Source organism: Anthonomus grandis, chromosome 8 (assembly GCF_022605725.1).
Source record: "Anthonomus grandis grandis chromosome 8, icAntGran1.3, whole genome shotgun sequence".
NCBI lineage: Eukaryota > Metazoa > Arthropoda > Insecta > Coleoptera > Curculionidae > Anthonomus > Anthonomus grandis.
This window is the reverse complement of record NC_065553.1, coordinates 10,046,913-10,061,745: the sequence shown is the minus strand read 5'-3', so window position 1 is coordinate 10,061,745 and position 14,833 is coordinate 10,046,913. Positions and strand designations below refer to the sequence as shown.

At 30.5% G+C, this 14,833-nt stretch overlaps 2 protein-coding genes across 3 annotated transcripts in view; both read left to right on the top strand.

The window, feature by feature from the left end:
- Window positions 1-14,833, top strand: part of LOC126739100 (uncharacterized) — a 232,541-nt gene that overhangs the window by 72,639 nt on the left and 145,069 nt on the right. The window lies entirely within an intron of this gene.
- Window positions 1,368-14,833, top strand: part of LOC126739086 (cell division cycle protein 27 homolog) — a 34,021-nt gene continuing 20,555 nt past the window's right edge. The window contains exons 1-11 of the mRNA XM_050444601.1: window positions 1,368-1,540; window positions 1,866-1,941; window positions 1,994-2,144; window positions 2,196-2,458; window positions 6,942-7,092; window positions 7,783-7,906; window positions 7,965-8,099; window positions 8,160-8,323; window positions 8,381-8,531; window positions 8,589-8,783; window positions 10,186-10,299. Of these exons, the coding sequence (XP_050300558.1) occupies window positions 1,517-1,540; window positions 1,866-1,941; window positions 1,994-2,144; window positions 2,196-2,458; window positions 6,942-7,092; window positions 7,783-7,906; window positions 7,965-8,099; window positions 8,160-8,323; window positions 8,381-8,531; window positions 8,589-8,783; window positions 10,186-10,299 (1,548 nt within the window). The 5' untranslated portion in view covers window positions 1,368-1,516. The remainder of the gene's footprint in view (window positions 1,541-1,865; window positions 1,942-1,993; window positions 2,145-2,195; window positions 2,459-6,941; window positions 7,093-7,782; window positions 7,907-7,964; window positions 8,100-8,159; window positions 8,324-8,380; window positions 8,532-8,588; window positions 8,784-10,185; window positions 10,300-14,833) is intronic.

The following is a 14,833-nucleotide window of genomic DNA, read 5'->3' as shown; positions in this document are numbered from 1 at the left end:
TAATTGTGGTGTTCCGCAGGGTTCAGTCCTGGGACCACTGTTATTCCTTTTATTTGTCAATGATATCTGTTTAGTAGAAATCGGTGGATATTTCACTCTCTTTGCTAATGATACCTGTATCTTATTTACTTATCTTACTTAAAATAGATAATTGTTGTTTTTCAGTAAATAATTTTCTAATATAAACTTTTCATGAATCAGTGGACAACCTACGTAGAATCCTAATCTCAAAATGTTTATTAGGCTGTGTATTGCATATGAAAATTAAAGCGTTATGCTAATCAAAAGTAGAAAAATTTAAACACTATACAAAAATAAAATTAAAACTGTTAAAAATGAATTAAACAAAAATTATTTTTCTTAAATAAAAAGGTGCAAACAGATCTCTTTTTTCACCTAAAAAATAAGTTAACCTATCATAAAAGCCAGTTTGTATTTCCAAAAGAGTTTCTGATGAAACGGAATTGGCACAATTCACAATTTTCTTTCGCCACTGCTCCAAATTTATTAGCCTACTAAATTCATGTTTGTAAATAGTAATAATAAAAGCTATTTAGAGATAAATCTAATGGATATCTATGAATTGAAGAATGTATTAAGAACTATTACCAATTTCAAGTCAGGTTTTGATAATGTTGTGCTATAAACATCAAAATCTCCTATTTTATTTATCTGGCATTCCAAGAATATATGATCCAGAGTTTCTGTTTCCCCACAGTCATAAAAGAGGATCTTATCTTAGGTTTTGAGGTCTTATCCTTATTTTATGAAAATACTCTGAAGTTAGGGAGTGACCAGCTCTTATCCTAGTGCTATTGGTTATGTTTCGTATCCATCAGCGGTATATCCTTATACCATAACTTTTTGGGAAGTTAGGTTGATTTTTATCAACTTTTGAGATTAGGTTCCAAACGGAGGTTCTTAGGCACATTTAGTCCCTACCCATATTTGCCAGGCACATTTAGTCCCTACCCAGTTTGTCAGCTTTGTTATTTCCTATCAGATTGGAACGCCCAGGAATCCAAGCGAGTTTGATATTAGCTGAATCTTTTACTTCTGTAATGAATCTTTTCGTTTTAAGGATAATTTTTTTCCCGAGCACTTATTGAGTCCATCAACACAAAGGCTTCGAGCAAGTATCAAGAAAATTTTCTTTTTACATTCAAGGGTTGTTAATATTGTTTTACCCTTACTGTTTGTAATATTATATTGGCATTACTGATTAGTGATGTCAGTGCCCTCAACCCTGCATCAAAGGGTTGATATTTTCGCCATCTGCACGTGTCAGAGCTTCAACTACCACATACGTCATACAACTCATCTATGGGTTTGACAGTTTTGACACTTTTGACTTTTGACTTGACATTTGTATTTTGCGATTTGTCCTCACCATTTTGTTTAGTGAGAAGAATTTCTAAATATACAAATTGGCCAAAAAATAATTAAATCTCCTTTGGAATTCACATACAAAATATAATGTTTATAGAACTCGTGTTATAGAACTTATTCGCTGAAAATGATTGTTCAGGAGCCTGTACAGGTACGTTAAGAGCTTAAGTTTTAATAATTATTTTTTGTTTATTTTTCATGTTTATAAGATATTAGTAAGATGCTAGTGTTTTTCTTGTGTTTATTACAATAGGGCCCAATAATCACACAAATATTCAGACTCAATATTTAGCTACCACTTAAACAATTATTGAGTGATTCATTTTCATCATTAAGACATAAAAATGTTCAAAGGCATTGAATTCTTATTTCTAATGCAATTGGCCATCAGCACACATTAACAACAACCTCTAAATATTAATAATTTGAAACAGATTAGCTAAATTCATTAAAATTATTTGATATATCTATTTCAGGCCGCTATTTGGCACTGTTTAAACCACTATGATTATTCAAATGCTGTGTTCTTATCTGAACGTCTTTATGCTGAAGGTAAATTTAACATAACTTTTACTGAACTTTTGTATTAAATAACTGTTTTTAGTAAAAACAGATGAAATTTTATTCCTATTGGCAACTGCTTATTACCGCAGTGGGAAGAAACAACAGGCCTATTACTCTTTACACAAAGACTTAGATGGGCTGTCATCTCAGTGTCAGCTTTTATATGCACAATGTGCCTATGAATTAGAAAGGTAAGGTTTCATAATGTATTTTAAAGGCATATGTAGAACGGGATGTTTTAGGTATGCAGAGGCAGAATCTGCGCTTACAGAAGGTGGTTCTAGTGCCTCTATTGAACAAATTGTAGTACATTTTGGGGAGGAAGCTGCCTTTGCCTTGCTCCTCTTGGGCAAAATTTGTGCTAAGACTGAGAGGAGACCCAGGGCAGTGGAGGCATGGAAAAAAGCACTGAAAATTAATCCATTCTTGTTCTCTGCCTTTGAAAGTTTATGCAAATTTGGTGAAAAGCCTAATCCCGTCAGTATATTTCAAACAGATAACATTGGTAAGGAAACTCATAGATTATTATTAAAAGCTGCAATAGTTCCTGCTGTATTCCTGTACAGTCAGTCAAAAATAAAATATACTAGATTAGGGTGTGAATATTTATTTATTTATTTATTTACGGAATCCATTTACAAAAGTGTTACATAGCATACCCATACAAACATATATATTCAGATACAAAACTATCTATAAATCAATGAAAGGTGTAGATGAGTTAATTAATTAAAGTCCCTATGAAATTATATTCTTTAACTGCCCCTAAAAAGATGTAATCCTAGAGTCAAAAAAGCTCATCTGTCCTGACAGACCATTAGCACTTCAAGCTGTTCATGTAATTGGCTCATTAATGCCATAATTGGTATGGTGGATTGAGACTGAAAATATTTCTGATTGTTTATTCAATCTGGAAGGCATCCTAAGTTTAAAAAGAGACAATAACTCGGGACAATCTATAGTAGCATTTAAAACCTTATGCATAAAACATAAGTCGAGTAATGTTCTTTGTGACTCTAATGTGGGTAAGTTCAGGTTATCCCTGACCCACTGATAGTAATACTCCTGTCTCCTGTAACAACATCAAGCCACCCTTAAAAATTTATTTTGAGTTTTTTCATTCTGCTCAATGTAGCAGTTATATGACGGGGATCACACAATTGAGCCATACTCCAAGATAAGCCTAACAAGAGAGCAATAAAGTAATCTAAAAGTAAACAAAGACAAATCAGTTGTAGACCCTTGGATAAAACCCAGCATTTTCATTGCCCTACCAGTCACCTGATTGATGTGACTTTTAAAAGACAACCTGGAATCAATAAATATTCCTAAGTCAGAAACCTCTGTTTTGACACCAATTGCTACATTATTTATTTTATAAAGAAAAGCAATAGGGTTTCTTTGCTTAATTATTTAGCAAACAGGTATATCAGAGGTAGTTAAGTTGTAAAAAATTTGTCAATTTTCTAACAATTGTTAGGAATCAATCCAAGCAAGCGGAACATAGGAAATCCCATGTAAATTTTAGTGCCCGTTTGGTTTTACCTGAACCGAAAATTTGGTAATTTTGCAATTATATTTAATTGAATAATTCAAGGTTCTCTTATTAAAATTTTTTGAAACGCACGAGGATTTGCCAGATTGGTCTCTTCAAATAGTTATCTTACATTTTTTCTATAAAATGTACAGGGAAGCCAATAATTGACCCCCTTACAATTTACATGGGTTTTCCTATGTTCCGCTCGGCGACGCACCACCCGGTATACAAATATAATGTTTATTACATTACATTTTTGGAAAGGTGAAGATTAGCTTAAGCTACTGTAATTCTTAACCTTAACACACAAAATAAACCTTATATAAACTAAAGTACAAAACCAATAAAGAAATGTATGTATCTAGAATACAATAATAATAATTTACCCAAAAATATAAGCAAGAGATATAAACAAATATATTAAGAAAGGAAAACTAAACAGAGATTAAATAATTTCATTTGTTGTGAAATAAGAGCAAAGAGAAAATCAGCATTAGTATCAATCATGTTTTCAAATTGTTTTTCTTCCATAAATAAAGTCTTATATATAATGTTTTTTATATAAATCATAATAGTGGTTAAATTATTTTAATTACTTTGTTATGATGTTTAAATTAGTATAATAACTTATATTTATATTACTTTTCTTACATTTAATTTTTCAAATAAATATTTTTATTTCTCATTTAGGAAGAAATGATGTATAAATGTTACAAAGTGAAATTTAAATAAAAATTGCAGTTTTAGCCACTGAAGTCGGATGGAAACATGATAAAATTTTCTCAAATTACCTGGCATTTTGGTAAATTACTAGTGTTTCTATATTTTAAATGAACTGATTTATTTATTTAAACCTAGAAATATTTTTATTTACTATATGTCTGTTTTGGACATACTGAATGGTAGATAAAGGGGCAAAAGGAGAAGTCAAATTTATCCCAAAATATAGGAAATCAAAAATAGGAATTGAATGTGAATGAGTGAATTTTAAAAATTTTCTTAGAAAACCATTGATTTATATATGTTTGTACTTCCATAATTTACAGAATTATAATAGGAAAAAAAATGGAAATATAAGCATGTAGAGACAAGTAAAAAGAATCACATCTCTGATAAAAATTATATGATAGAAATTGTGAAAAGTTGATTGCTTAATATTAATTACAGTCAATAGAATTTTAATTTGCAGAAGTTATGACATACTTCAATCATATCAAAAATCAAGTCGTTTTGCATTTTAAATATATTTTATTGTACAGATTTGAATTTAAATTTATTGTATCACTTACGTAAAAATTATCCAAAACTGATTTGATCGCAGAGTTGAATTGAATTGAAACTGTTTTTTGAATCATATTCATTAATAAAAAGTAATTAAGTAACATATATAAATTTTGTAATTAACTAACGTTAATCTGGAAAAAATATTATGCAATTTAAAACTGCAATTGTTCAAAGTCAAAATGAAAATATACTTTATTTGCTAACTGTACAAACTTGTGCTAAAAGCTTCCTAATCCTAGAATTTACAATACAGTATTTATTTGGTTATACAGGATACAGGACAAAAACAGAATACAGAATCGATTTTGATCGTACATAGAAGCATATTTTATATAATCAAAGAAAAAACCAAAAAAGAAGAAAAGAAAAGGCGAGAACCAACATAAAACAAGAATAATAAAAAAAAATAATAATAAAATAAATCTGATCAACAGATATATGTATACTTAATTTTAAATATTAAAATGAGTCGTTAAAATACTCTTCAATGCTGTAGTAAGCTTTTGGTAAGATTAATTTCTTTAGTTCTCTCCTAAACTTTTTAAGGTCTGTAACAGTCCTAATTGAAAAAGGAACATGATTAAATATTTTACGACTAATAAATATAAGAGAGTTTCTCGTAAGAGAGGGGGTGGGGATTGGAAGAGATAAGTTGCCCACTTGACGAGTATTATGACTGGTGCAGGATGGTGGACTTACAGACTTATATATGAGTGTTGCAGTTTCCAATATAAGAGTGAGAAAACTGTTAAAATTCTTCTTGCTACAAAAAGAGGTTTACAAGAGACTCTCAGGCCAACACTGAATAGTAAAAATTATGTTAAGGAGTCCCTTGGAGCACAAACCCCAAAATGGCAACCCATAACGGATATTAGAGTCTATAAAGCGAAATAAACTGAACGAGCAAACAACTCCCCCCCAACTCATGCCTGGCAACCCTGACTGCAAAACAACCAGAAGAAAGTTTAGCAGCGAGGCCCAAAACGTGGTTGTCAAACCTTAAACTCTCATCAATGAAGAGGCCGAGAAATCGACAATAATCCCTACCATGTAGTGGGCTCTGCTCATCAAACAAAAAACCCTCTACATTACACTTAAAGCCCAGAACTAAAGTCTTAGCAACATTGAATACGAGCTGATAATTTTGTGAAGGTCCTCTACTATGAGAGATCTGACTACTTTTTGATCTTTGTTATGCCACAGAATTGTAGTATCATCGGCAAACTGAACCACTAGTCTATGCAGTGATAGAGAGCTTAAGTCATTAACGTATAATAAAAATAAAATAGGACCCAACACTGACTCTTGAGGTACACTACATTTAAGATGTGGTGGTGCGGCCAGACAGGTATGACTTCAACCACCCCAAAGCCACTCCCCTAAACCCATAAAAATCAAGTTTTGACAGCAGATTAGGGGACAGCACATTGTATTTGGTCAAAAAAGAGACAATTCTCTTTTTTGCAAGCCGCTCAAGAACCTTGGAGAGGGTAGACAAAAAATTGATATGGGACGGAAGTTACAGGGTCGGTCCAAGCTACTACCCTTATGAAGAGGGATAATCATAGCTTCCTTTAAACAGGATGGGAACTCGCCCCGAAGAAATGACTGATTGATTGCCCAAACCAAAGCACCTAAAGCGCTCGCAGGCAGAAGTGACAGCAGACGTGAAGAGATACCATCGGAACCCGAAGACCTATGATTCTTCAAGCACTGAATTTTTTCAAGGACCTCGGTGGCATCTACAGGGTGGAAAAAAAATGATTGGTTGATAGCATTCCGATTAAGATACTGCAATGGATCGCCGTCACTGGGAACTGCTTTCAGTAACTTCTCAGCAATATTAGAAAAAATAGTCATTGAAATCATCGGGCCCCAAGTCCGATTCAACCAACCGCCGACGAGAAGACTGCCTACATTCGTTAATGATTCGTTAATCGTTCTTTGCTAACTATTTTAATCTCTATTGTTTATTGTTGTGCAAATACTAAAAAATTAATTCCTAAAATTGAAGGAAAGATTAGGCAACTACTATTTACATCTTACTTCATCATACTAACTATATATTACTAAGTTTCATATAATATATTAAGTATTTAATGTTAATCCGATATAAAACTTCTTATATTAATATTAGTTCCTTATTCAGGTTTATTTACTTTTCCAGAAAATATGTCGGATGTCCATGGTCACTCAATTAATGACATTGAAACAGTTTTTGTCACTACACCTATGGATAACCAGTTAAACGAAAAAGATATAAGTTTACGTGGACTTAAATTTCCTAGTGTTGGATTAAAACATTTAAGACTATTGAAGTAAGTCTAGAATATTTATATTATGGGTATTGGTTTATTGGAATTATATTGCCTCCGGAGTAAGCTATTTTTCTGTTGGATTTAGAAGATGTACATTGATTCTAATGTTTTTTTTTTTTTTAATAAAAGATTTGGGTATTATTAAGTTCAGTTTTTGCAGGCATAAATTTAAGATAAATTGTATGTTTACCTATCTACTAATAACATACAATATTTCTTATTTTAATCTAGTACTAATAATGACCTTCATGCAGAAACAGAATATTAAAAAAATATATTTGATTATGACTAATGATCAAATAGATTTTAAGTAATTATAATTATTGGGTAATACCACCCTGTGAATACTAATTATGAATATTAAAAAATGATTGTTAGGAGCCATAAATAATAAAAATTTGCAGAAATAAAATATAAATCTAACATCATAGAACTAAAGATTATTACATTATTTTATTATTGGATCAGTAAAGAAGTCTAGCTCAATATATATGTTTTAACAATGTTTAAAACCATAGTTACAAAGTGCATTTAAATTACACCCTGTCTTAATCTTGTTCTAATCTCTTGTATTTTAATTTTTTTATCTTTTTTGATTCAATTTATAAATATTGACCATTTAGTCTAACGATTCTAATGCAGTTTAAAATAAAACGAATTTTGTAACCAACACCTTCTATATTATTCTAGACAAAGGCTTTTTATGGAAGATGACACTCCTTCACCACTACCCAACTGGAGGTCGGGTTTGGAACCTTTAACACAAACTGGGAAAAAGTGTATTAGTGGTGTGGGTGCATTATTAGAGACTGAGGTAAACAATACACATTTAATTGTCAATAAGATAACTAACGATCAGACTATAATTTCAGAGCCCCAGCTTTGGATTTCTTTGTGATAACAAACATGTTGGGGATTATATAGGAACACCCGGCCTTTCACATTTCTCGCCAGCTTTAATGGAATCTAATCCACATCAATCTATTGGAAAACGTAGTAGAGTACAGGTTAATAAATAATTCTTAGTTTTTTTTTAATGTTCTTATAGTAATAACAATATAATTTAGGTGGATCAGATAATTAGTAGAAAAACCAAAGAGTCAGTATTACAACAAAACACTAAGCCAGTACTGAGCCAATCCTCAAATTTAACTACCCCCTCAACCCCTGTAACTAATCACTTAACCACTGAATTAAATCAAAATGTCAGACGGAGTTCTAGGTTATTCAGGTGAGATTTTATTAAAAAAACTATGCGACTGAGTTGAATTGATTTTTTTTATTACAGTTCCTGTTCAGTAAAAGAAAACAATAAATCTCCCTCTAGAAATAAGTTCGTTACGCCAAAGTCACCCTCGAAAAAAAGCAAACAGCGTTTAGTCAAAAGCGTCAATAAAAATAATCACGAAGAATTAAACGCCAATAATGAGAATAGTAGTGTAAGTCTTCGCTAATATGATTGCTTTTTCCTACTTAACGTATAACTGAAATTATAGAAGGATAAACCAGCGACAATAACGTCAGACGCCAAAATCGAAAAGAACGCTAATCACAGCAGCGTGCACGAAGACTTTGTTCAACAGGCGGTACAGATGCAAAAACAAAGTTGCGACGGTCTCATGGCTTTGCTTAGGAATATTGGGCAGGCCTATGTGGCCCTTAGGAGTTACGATTGTCATAGTGCCATAAAAGTAAGTCAGAGTCAGATTAAAATCGTAACAGATAAGGTCGATATTAGTTTTTTAAGTGTTTAAAAAAAAATAAAACAAAACTCTCAGTGTTACAGATCCTTGTGTTCTGTGTATCTGCACAATAAAAAGCAAATTCAATTATAGTTCTAAAGCTTTGTTTCTTAAATAAATATTGTATGCATTATTTAGTTCAGCCTTTGTAGCCTCTTTTTACTTCTTCTTTAAGCCCTGCACGCATATCTGCAGGGTTTCTGGATAATTATCTTATTATCTAAGAAAAATGTTTACAACAGCATAGCGGGTTAAATAGCCTGGTGTAAAAGTTGCACATCGAAGCTTAAAACTGCTGCAAAAAAGATTCATATTTTACAAATCTTACAGATTTGAGAGATCCCGATAACTGTAAGATTTTAAAAGAAGAATTTGAGAACAGTTGCACACTTTCATCATTAAGAACGATCGATCTTAGACAAATTCTGAAGATATAAAAAATAATATCGAAACTAATCTTATAATAAATTAAACTTTGGCTTTTTCTTATAATAAATTTTCTTTATCACTTTTCCCCTTCAATTCAATTTCATTCAGTTTTACTACAAAAAAAAATTAAATACCATACAAGAAAACATACATTGATCTTTGTTAGTAGTAGTATTTAGTAATGTTTTGTTTTCAAAACATCTAGGATTGGAATGCTGGCCTCTAATAAGCATTTTTCTTTTTTCTGTTTCAACAGGTTTACAACACCGTCCTTTAAAATTTAGATATTTTCAGGCACAGTAAATAACGATAAAGAACTTAACTAAAACAGTTGTTACCGGTTATTAAATATTCATATTAACTGATTTACCAATAATGTTTCCTGTGCGAATAAAATTTATTTTCTCAAAATGTTCAATGCGCTCATTTAACTGTTTTCTTTTTATAAAAATAGAACCACTTAATGGAATACTGTCTTGCTGTTTTTTAGTAAACCATTGAAAACTTATTACTTTTTTTATGAACCTCTTTTCTCAGCTTTATTTTTACAATCATTTATTATGATGTATCACTCTCCGTATTTTGTCTAACGGCAAATATGACTTTGACTATACTTTCTATATTTTGGATAATTTGATACTTTTCCTTTTTTCATGGTTCTGAGTTTCCTTAGTAAATAAGGGTTTTACAAATAGTGGTAAATTGGTGGTTTGTTGAAGTTTAGCGAGATATATGGAATTTTTAATTATAATTATGAAACACAAAGTTGGGAGAAGGAGTATCTATGATTTCTCGATTACTCAATATAATTCTTTTGAATTGGTTTTTCTCTTCAAAATATTCACCGATTCCTTAGTCAAATTAATTGTAAGCACATGCAATTTATCAATTGAAACATTCTACATGAACATTTCTATTTCAGAACCTTTTAGCCCTGCCATCAAATCAGTTTAATACTTGTTGGGTGTACACACTCATGGGCTTGGCATATTTTGAGATGAACGATTACGAACCGTGCATAAAATATTTTGAAATGGTAAGTATCAAATACAAAATGTATGCATTAATTAAACTAAGCAGCTAAACGCTTTTAGTCCTATATAAACATTTTTAGATCTGCTTCTTAAACAATATATAGGAATAATAAATATAACATTTAACCTTAACAAATAACTTTGACATTGATTTAAAAATACATACACTGTAAAAAATCGAGTGTTAATTTTAACACGTAAAAGTGGTCTATATAGGTCCACACTAGTGCGTGTTAAAATAACCACTGCCAAAAAGTGGTGAAAAGTGGTTGTTTTTATTTAAAAAAAAAACATTTATTTTACTCAATTTGGCGTGTTAATAAACGAACGAAAATAAAAATTAAAAAACCCCTTCCGTATTGTTAAAAGTATATTTTGAGTGTCAAATGTATTTAAATAAAAGTAAAATTTAATCACCCACTTTGGTTTAAATTAAATTTACACAGGTGCTTAAAATATTTATTTCGGTTTAAATATATTTAAAAAAAATAAAAAAGTACACTTAATTTATGGTTAATTGAGTTATAAAAAATGGTAAATTTAACTTACCTAGGGTTGAAATTATTTTTATTAGTGTAATAAAGAATCTATTTAGGTGGTAATTTATACTTTAAATAAAATATATTTTCCTTTATTTCGTGTAATAAGTATTGAATTTAAGGGTTAAAAGTAATTTTTTTAGTGTATTTTTTTTATAATTGGAGTGTGTTAGCCGAAAAAGAACCAAGCACAATTTTTAATTTACAAAAAAAATATTTAAAGTATTTATTTGTTTAAATAAAAGCTTGAAACTATTTCTAAATAATTTTTGGTACATGTATTAAAGATTATTAAGGAAGAGTTTTAAACTATTGATTTGAACAAATACTAATTAACAAGTTAAAAAGTAATTATTTGACGCCTGGTTCCTTTTCGAATTTATCACCCCAATTATTACATATTGCAACTATTTCGGTTAGTCTGTATATATTTGATAATAATTAAAAAAAAAACTAAAAAAAAAACGCAAAACTTCGTATTCCAAACGATTAAATCAAAAAAGTTGTTCTAAGAAAGTAGATCAATTTCTTTTTAGGACAAATACAAATAAAAGGCGTAGCAATCAATTTCTTAGACATTAACTATTAAAGAATAATATAACAAACATAAAAAATATATATTCCGCAACAAAAATATATAGGAGCCCATATTTTGAAATATAAAACCTTAAAAAATAATAATTGGAGATCAAATTTAACCTTATAACAAGAGTAGATCTTATACAGATGAAAAAAACACTTATGGCTTATGGCACGTATGGCTTATACATAAATCTCTGTCGCTTAATTCCATAAGCTGCAAAAAATGTTATTTTTAAGCTAAGATGTACTTTGGCACTATAAAAAAATCTGTTTTTTGAAAATTTAAAAAGCCTCGGAGCACGCTTACCTTTATAACTCAAACAAAAATCCAAACTAAACTAAACTGAACACTAAATTAAATTAACGACGCGGAGACGAGATCAGACAGGTCAGGTTCAGGTCGAAGTGTCAAGAAAGTAGACACAGGGTTGGTAATTTCACGACTTGTAGCAGTGAATCACGCCCACGTTTAGTGTTAATTTAACCAGTTTTAAGGGTATATTTACACTGGACGCATTTTTTTTATCAAATAAAAATATAAAAATATTTTAGCACTGCGCGAAGTATTTTAATAGTGTTAATATAACACGCAAAAAAATAAAAATAAATTTAAGTCAATTTAACCACTTTAAAGTCTTCTTTAAGTGTTAAAAAATACTACATAGTATACTTCATAGTGTTAAATTTAACACTTAAGAAATTTACTACGCTGTTTATTCTTTTTACCACCCTATTATTTTTTACAGTGTAGTCTTGTATCACAGTATAAATGATATAATATTTAGGAAAATTACAAAAGGAAGTATAGTGGAACGAAAAAGCCTTGCCTTAGAATTAAAATACATATTTAAAAAAATTCTTAATTAGGTTAGGATGTAGATTTGCATTTATAATTAGTTTATTTCTATATATGTTTTGTATGAATTAATCTAAAAGTTCTAGTAGATAGGAAATGATATCTCCTCAAATTTCTAGTAGGCAGATAAACATTTGCAATACCTTTGTGTTTTTTTGTGAACACAACCATTCAGAATTTTAAAAGACAAATAAAGATATTTTTTACATAGAGAAGAATCCAAAATACCTCTCTTCTCAGTCTAGTTCTATAACAAAAGTATACCAGCAGCGGTGCTCTCTAACTCGATAAATATAGAAATATAGAAAAAAAATATCTTTCTATGCGCGATTAGCACTCGCTAACCTTTTCTCTTTGTCACTAGGCGTCGTTCGGCTTTAGACATTCTTATACTACCCAATCTACAAACATTAGCCTATTTTTATAGCTAATGGGATTTTTCACAGCCCATAATGTCAATTACTGAAATGTCATTCGACATTATCGATCTTTTAAGTAATAAGTATGCTTTGTTATTGTTTCTGTTTTCATCCTATATCCATAAGGGAAAAGTAATTTTAGGTATCAATAAGACGGCGAATTTTATGATGGATCCTCCTAATTTTATCTTATCTCTTTCCTGGTGTGTATTTATAATAGCTTAATATATTTACTTTTTTTAAATTTAAATATATTTACTATTAAATTTATATTTTAATATTTGTCTTAAAATATAGATTTAAGATAATAATATTATTAATTTTGCCTTAGAAATGGAATAGAAAGAACAAACGATTAAATTAAGGATAAAAGGATTATATACATATATATACAGGGTGTTACTTAAAGGTATGTCATCATTTAAAAGGGACATTCCTGGACCGATTTTAAGTCAAAAAGTTCATATAAACATGGGTCCTAAAATGATTAAAGATACAGGGTGGTTAAGTTTTATTTTTTTTTCGTCTGTAATAAATTTTTCAAATACGGTTTAAAATATTGAACTCAATTTTGGCATAGGATATTATAGCATAAAAACACATTTTTTAGATGTTCACCTACTTTTTTTTAGCAACCAGTGGCATAGATGGCTATGATGAATTTTTAATACAATTTTACAAAAATAATACTACGCCATTGACTTGAAATTACAAAAATTACTTGTGAACAAAAATCAAGAACAATTAAATACAATACATTCATACATAATTTACAAAAAATGTTGGAAATGACCACCTCTTGCCTCTATGCAGGCTTCTGCTCTTCTTCTCATAGAATCACGAACTCTTTCAAAAATTCCAGGCGTGTTTCGTATAGTTTCATATCCGTCAATAATTCTATTTCTTAGTTCTTCTAATGTCATAATTGGTGTATGATAAACCAATGTTTTTAGGTGTCCCCACAAAAAAAAATCTAGGCTATTTAAGTCAGGTGATCTAGGTGGCCAAAACTGTGGTCCTCATTTTGGAGAAAATTACAATAATTCTGTCCGTTAAGGCGTCCTGGTAAAAGAGATTCAATTAAATGGTCCAATTAAATGATCGGATACGATACCGATCCAAACGTTTATTGAAAATTGTTTCTGAAAATGTGTCTCTGTAATCGCATGAGGGTTTTCTTGAGCCCAGTAATGATTGTTATGAAAATTGATTATTGCATTTCTGGAGAAATTAGCTTCGTCCATAAACAAGATGTTCGCACCAAATTGAGGATTTTGTGTTACTTTTTGGAGATACCATCTACAAAATTGCGTACGCTATAATCTCTAAGAAGCCTGAAGCCTGAACCCTTTGTATGTGAAAAGCATATAACAAAGAATCCCTTAAAATTTCCCATACCGTCTTGTAGCAGATGTTCAATACCACACCAATTTTTTGTGTACTTGTGATCGGATCCTCTTTGACTGCATGTAGGACAGCCTCTTCAACTGCCGGTGTCCTAACTGTACGGAGCCTTTTCTCGGCAGAATTAGCCTTAAAACTCCCAGATTCAGCCAGACGGCGATGAATGTTTATAAATATTCTTCTATCTGGGACAGCGCGATTAGGATACCTCTTGATACAAACGCCGCGCCTCCATAGCATTACCATAGGCAAGTCCATAAAGAAAATGCGCATTTGCGTCATTGCCAAATTAGAATAATCTACCATTTTTTTAACTAGTACAATTCACGTTTTAAGATCCAAAGGGTACTAAAAACAAACTGTCAAGAATAATCACTAATGCAAGTGTCATAATGTTTAAAACAACAAAAAACAATTTCTGGCAACGAGCAAAGCTAACTTGATTTATTTCCATAATTTTTAAAGATGCATTTTATGCATAAAAGACGTTTTTTTAATTAACGATTACACCCAAACGGTAAGATTTACGGCAAAAGTCATGGAGGAATTTTTTGTTTATAATTGATTGATAATTAAGATAAAATCATAATTTTTTTCGGAAGTCAATGGTGTAGTATTTTTTTGTAAAATTGTATTAAAAATTCATCATAGCTACGCCACTGGTTGCTAAAAAAAAGTAGGTGAAGATCTAAAAAATGTGTTTTTATGCCATATTATCCTGTGCCAAAATTCAGTT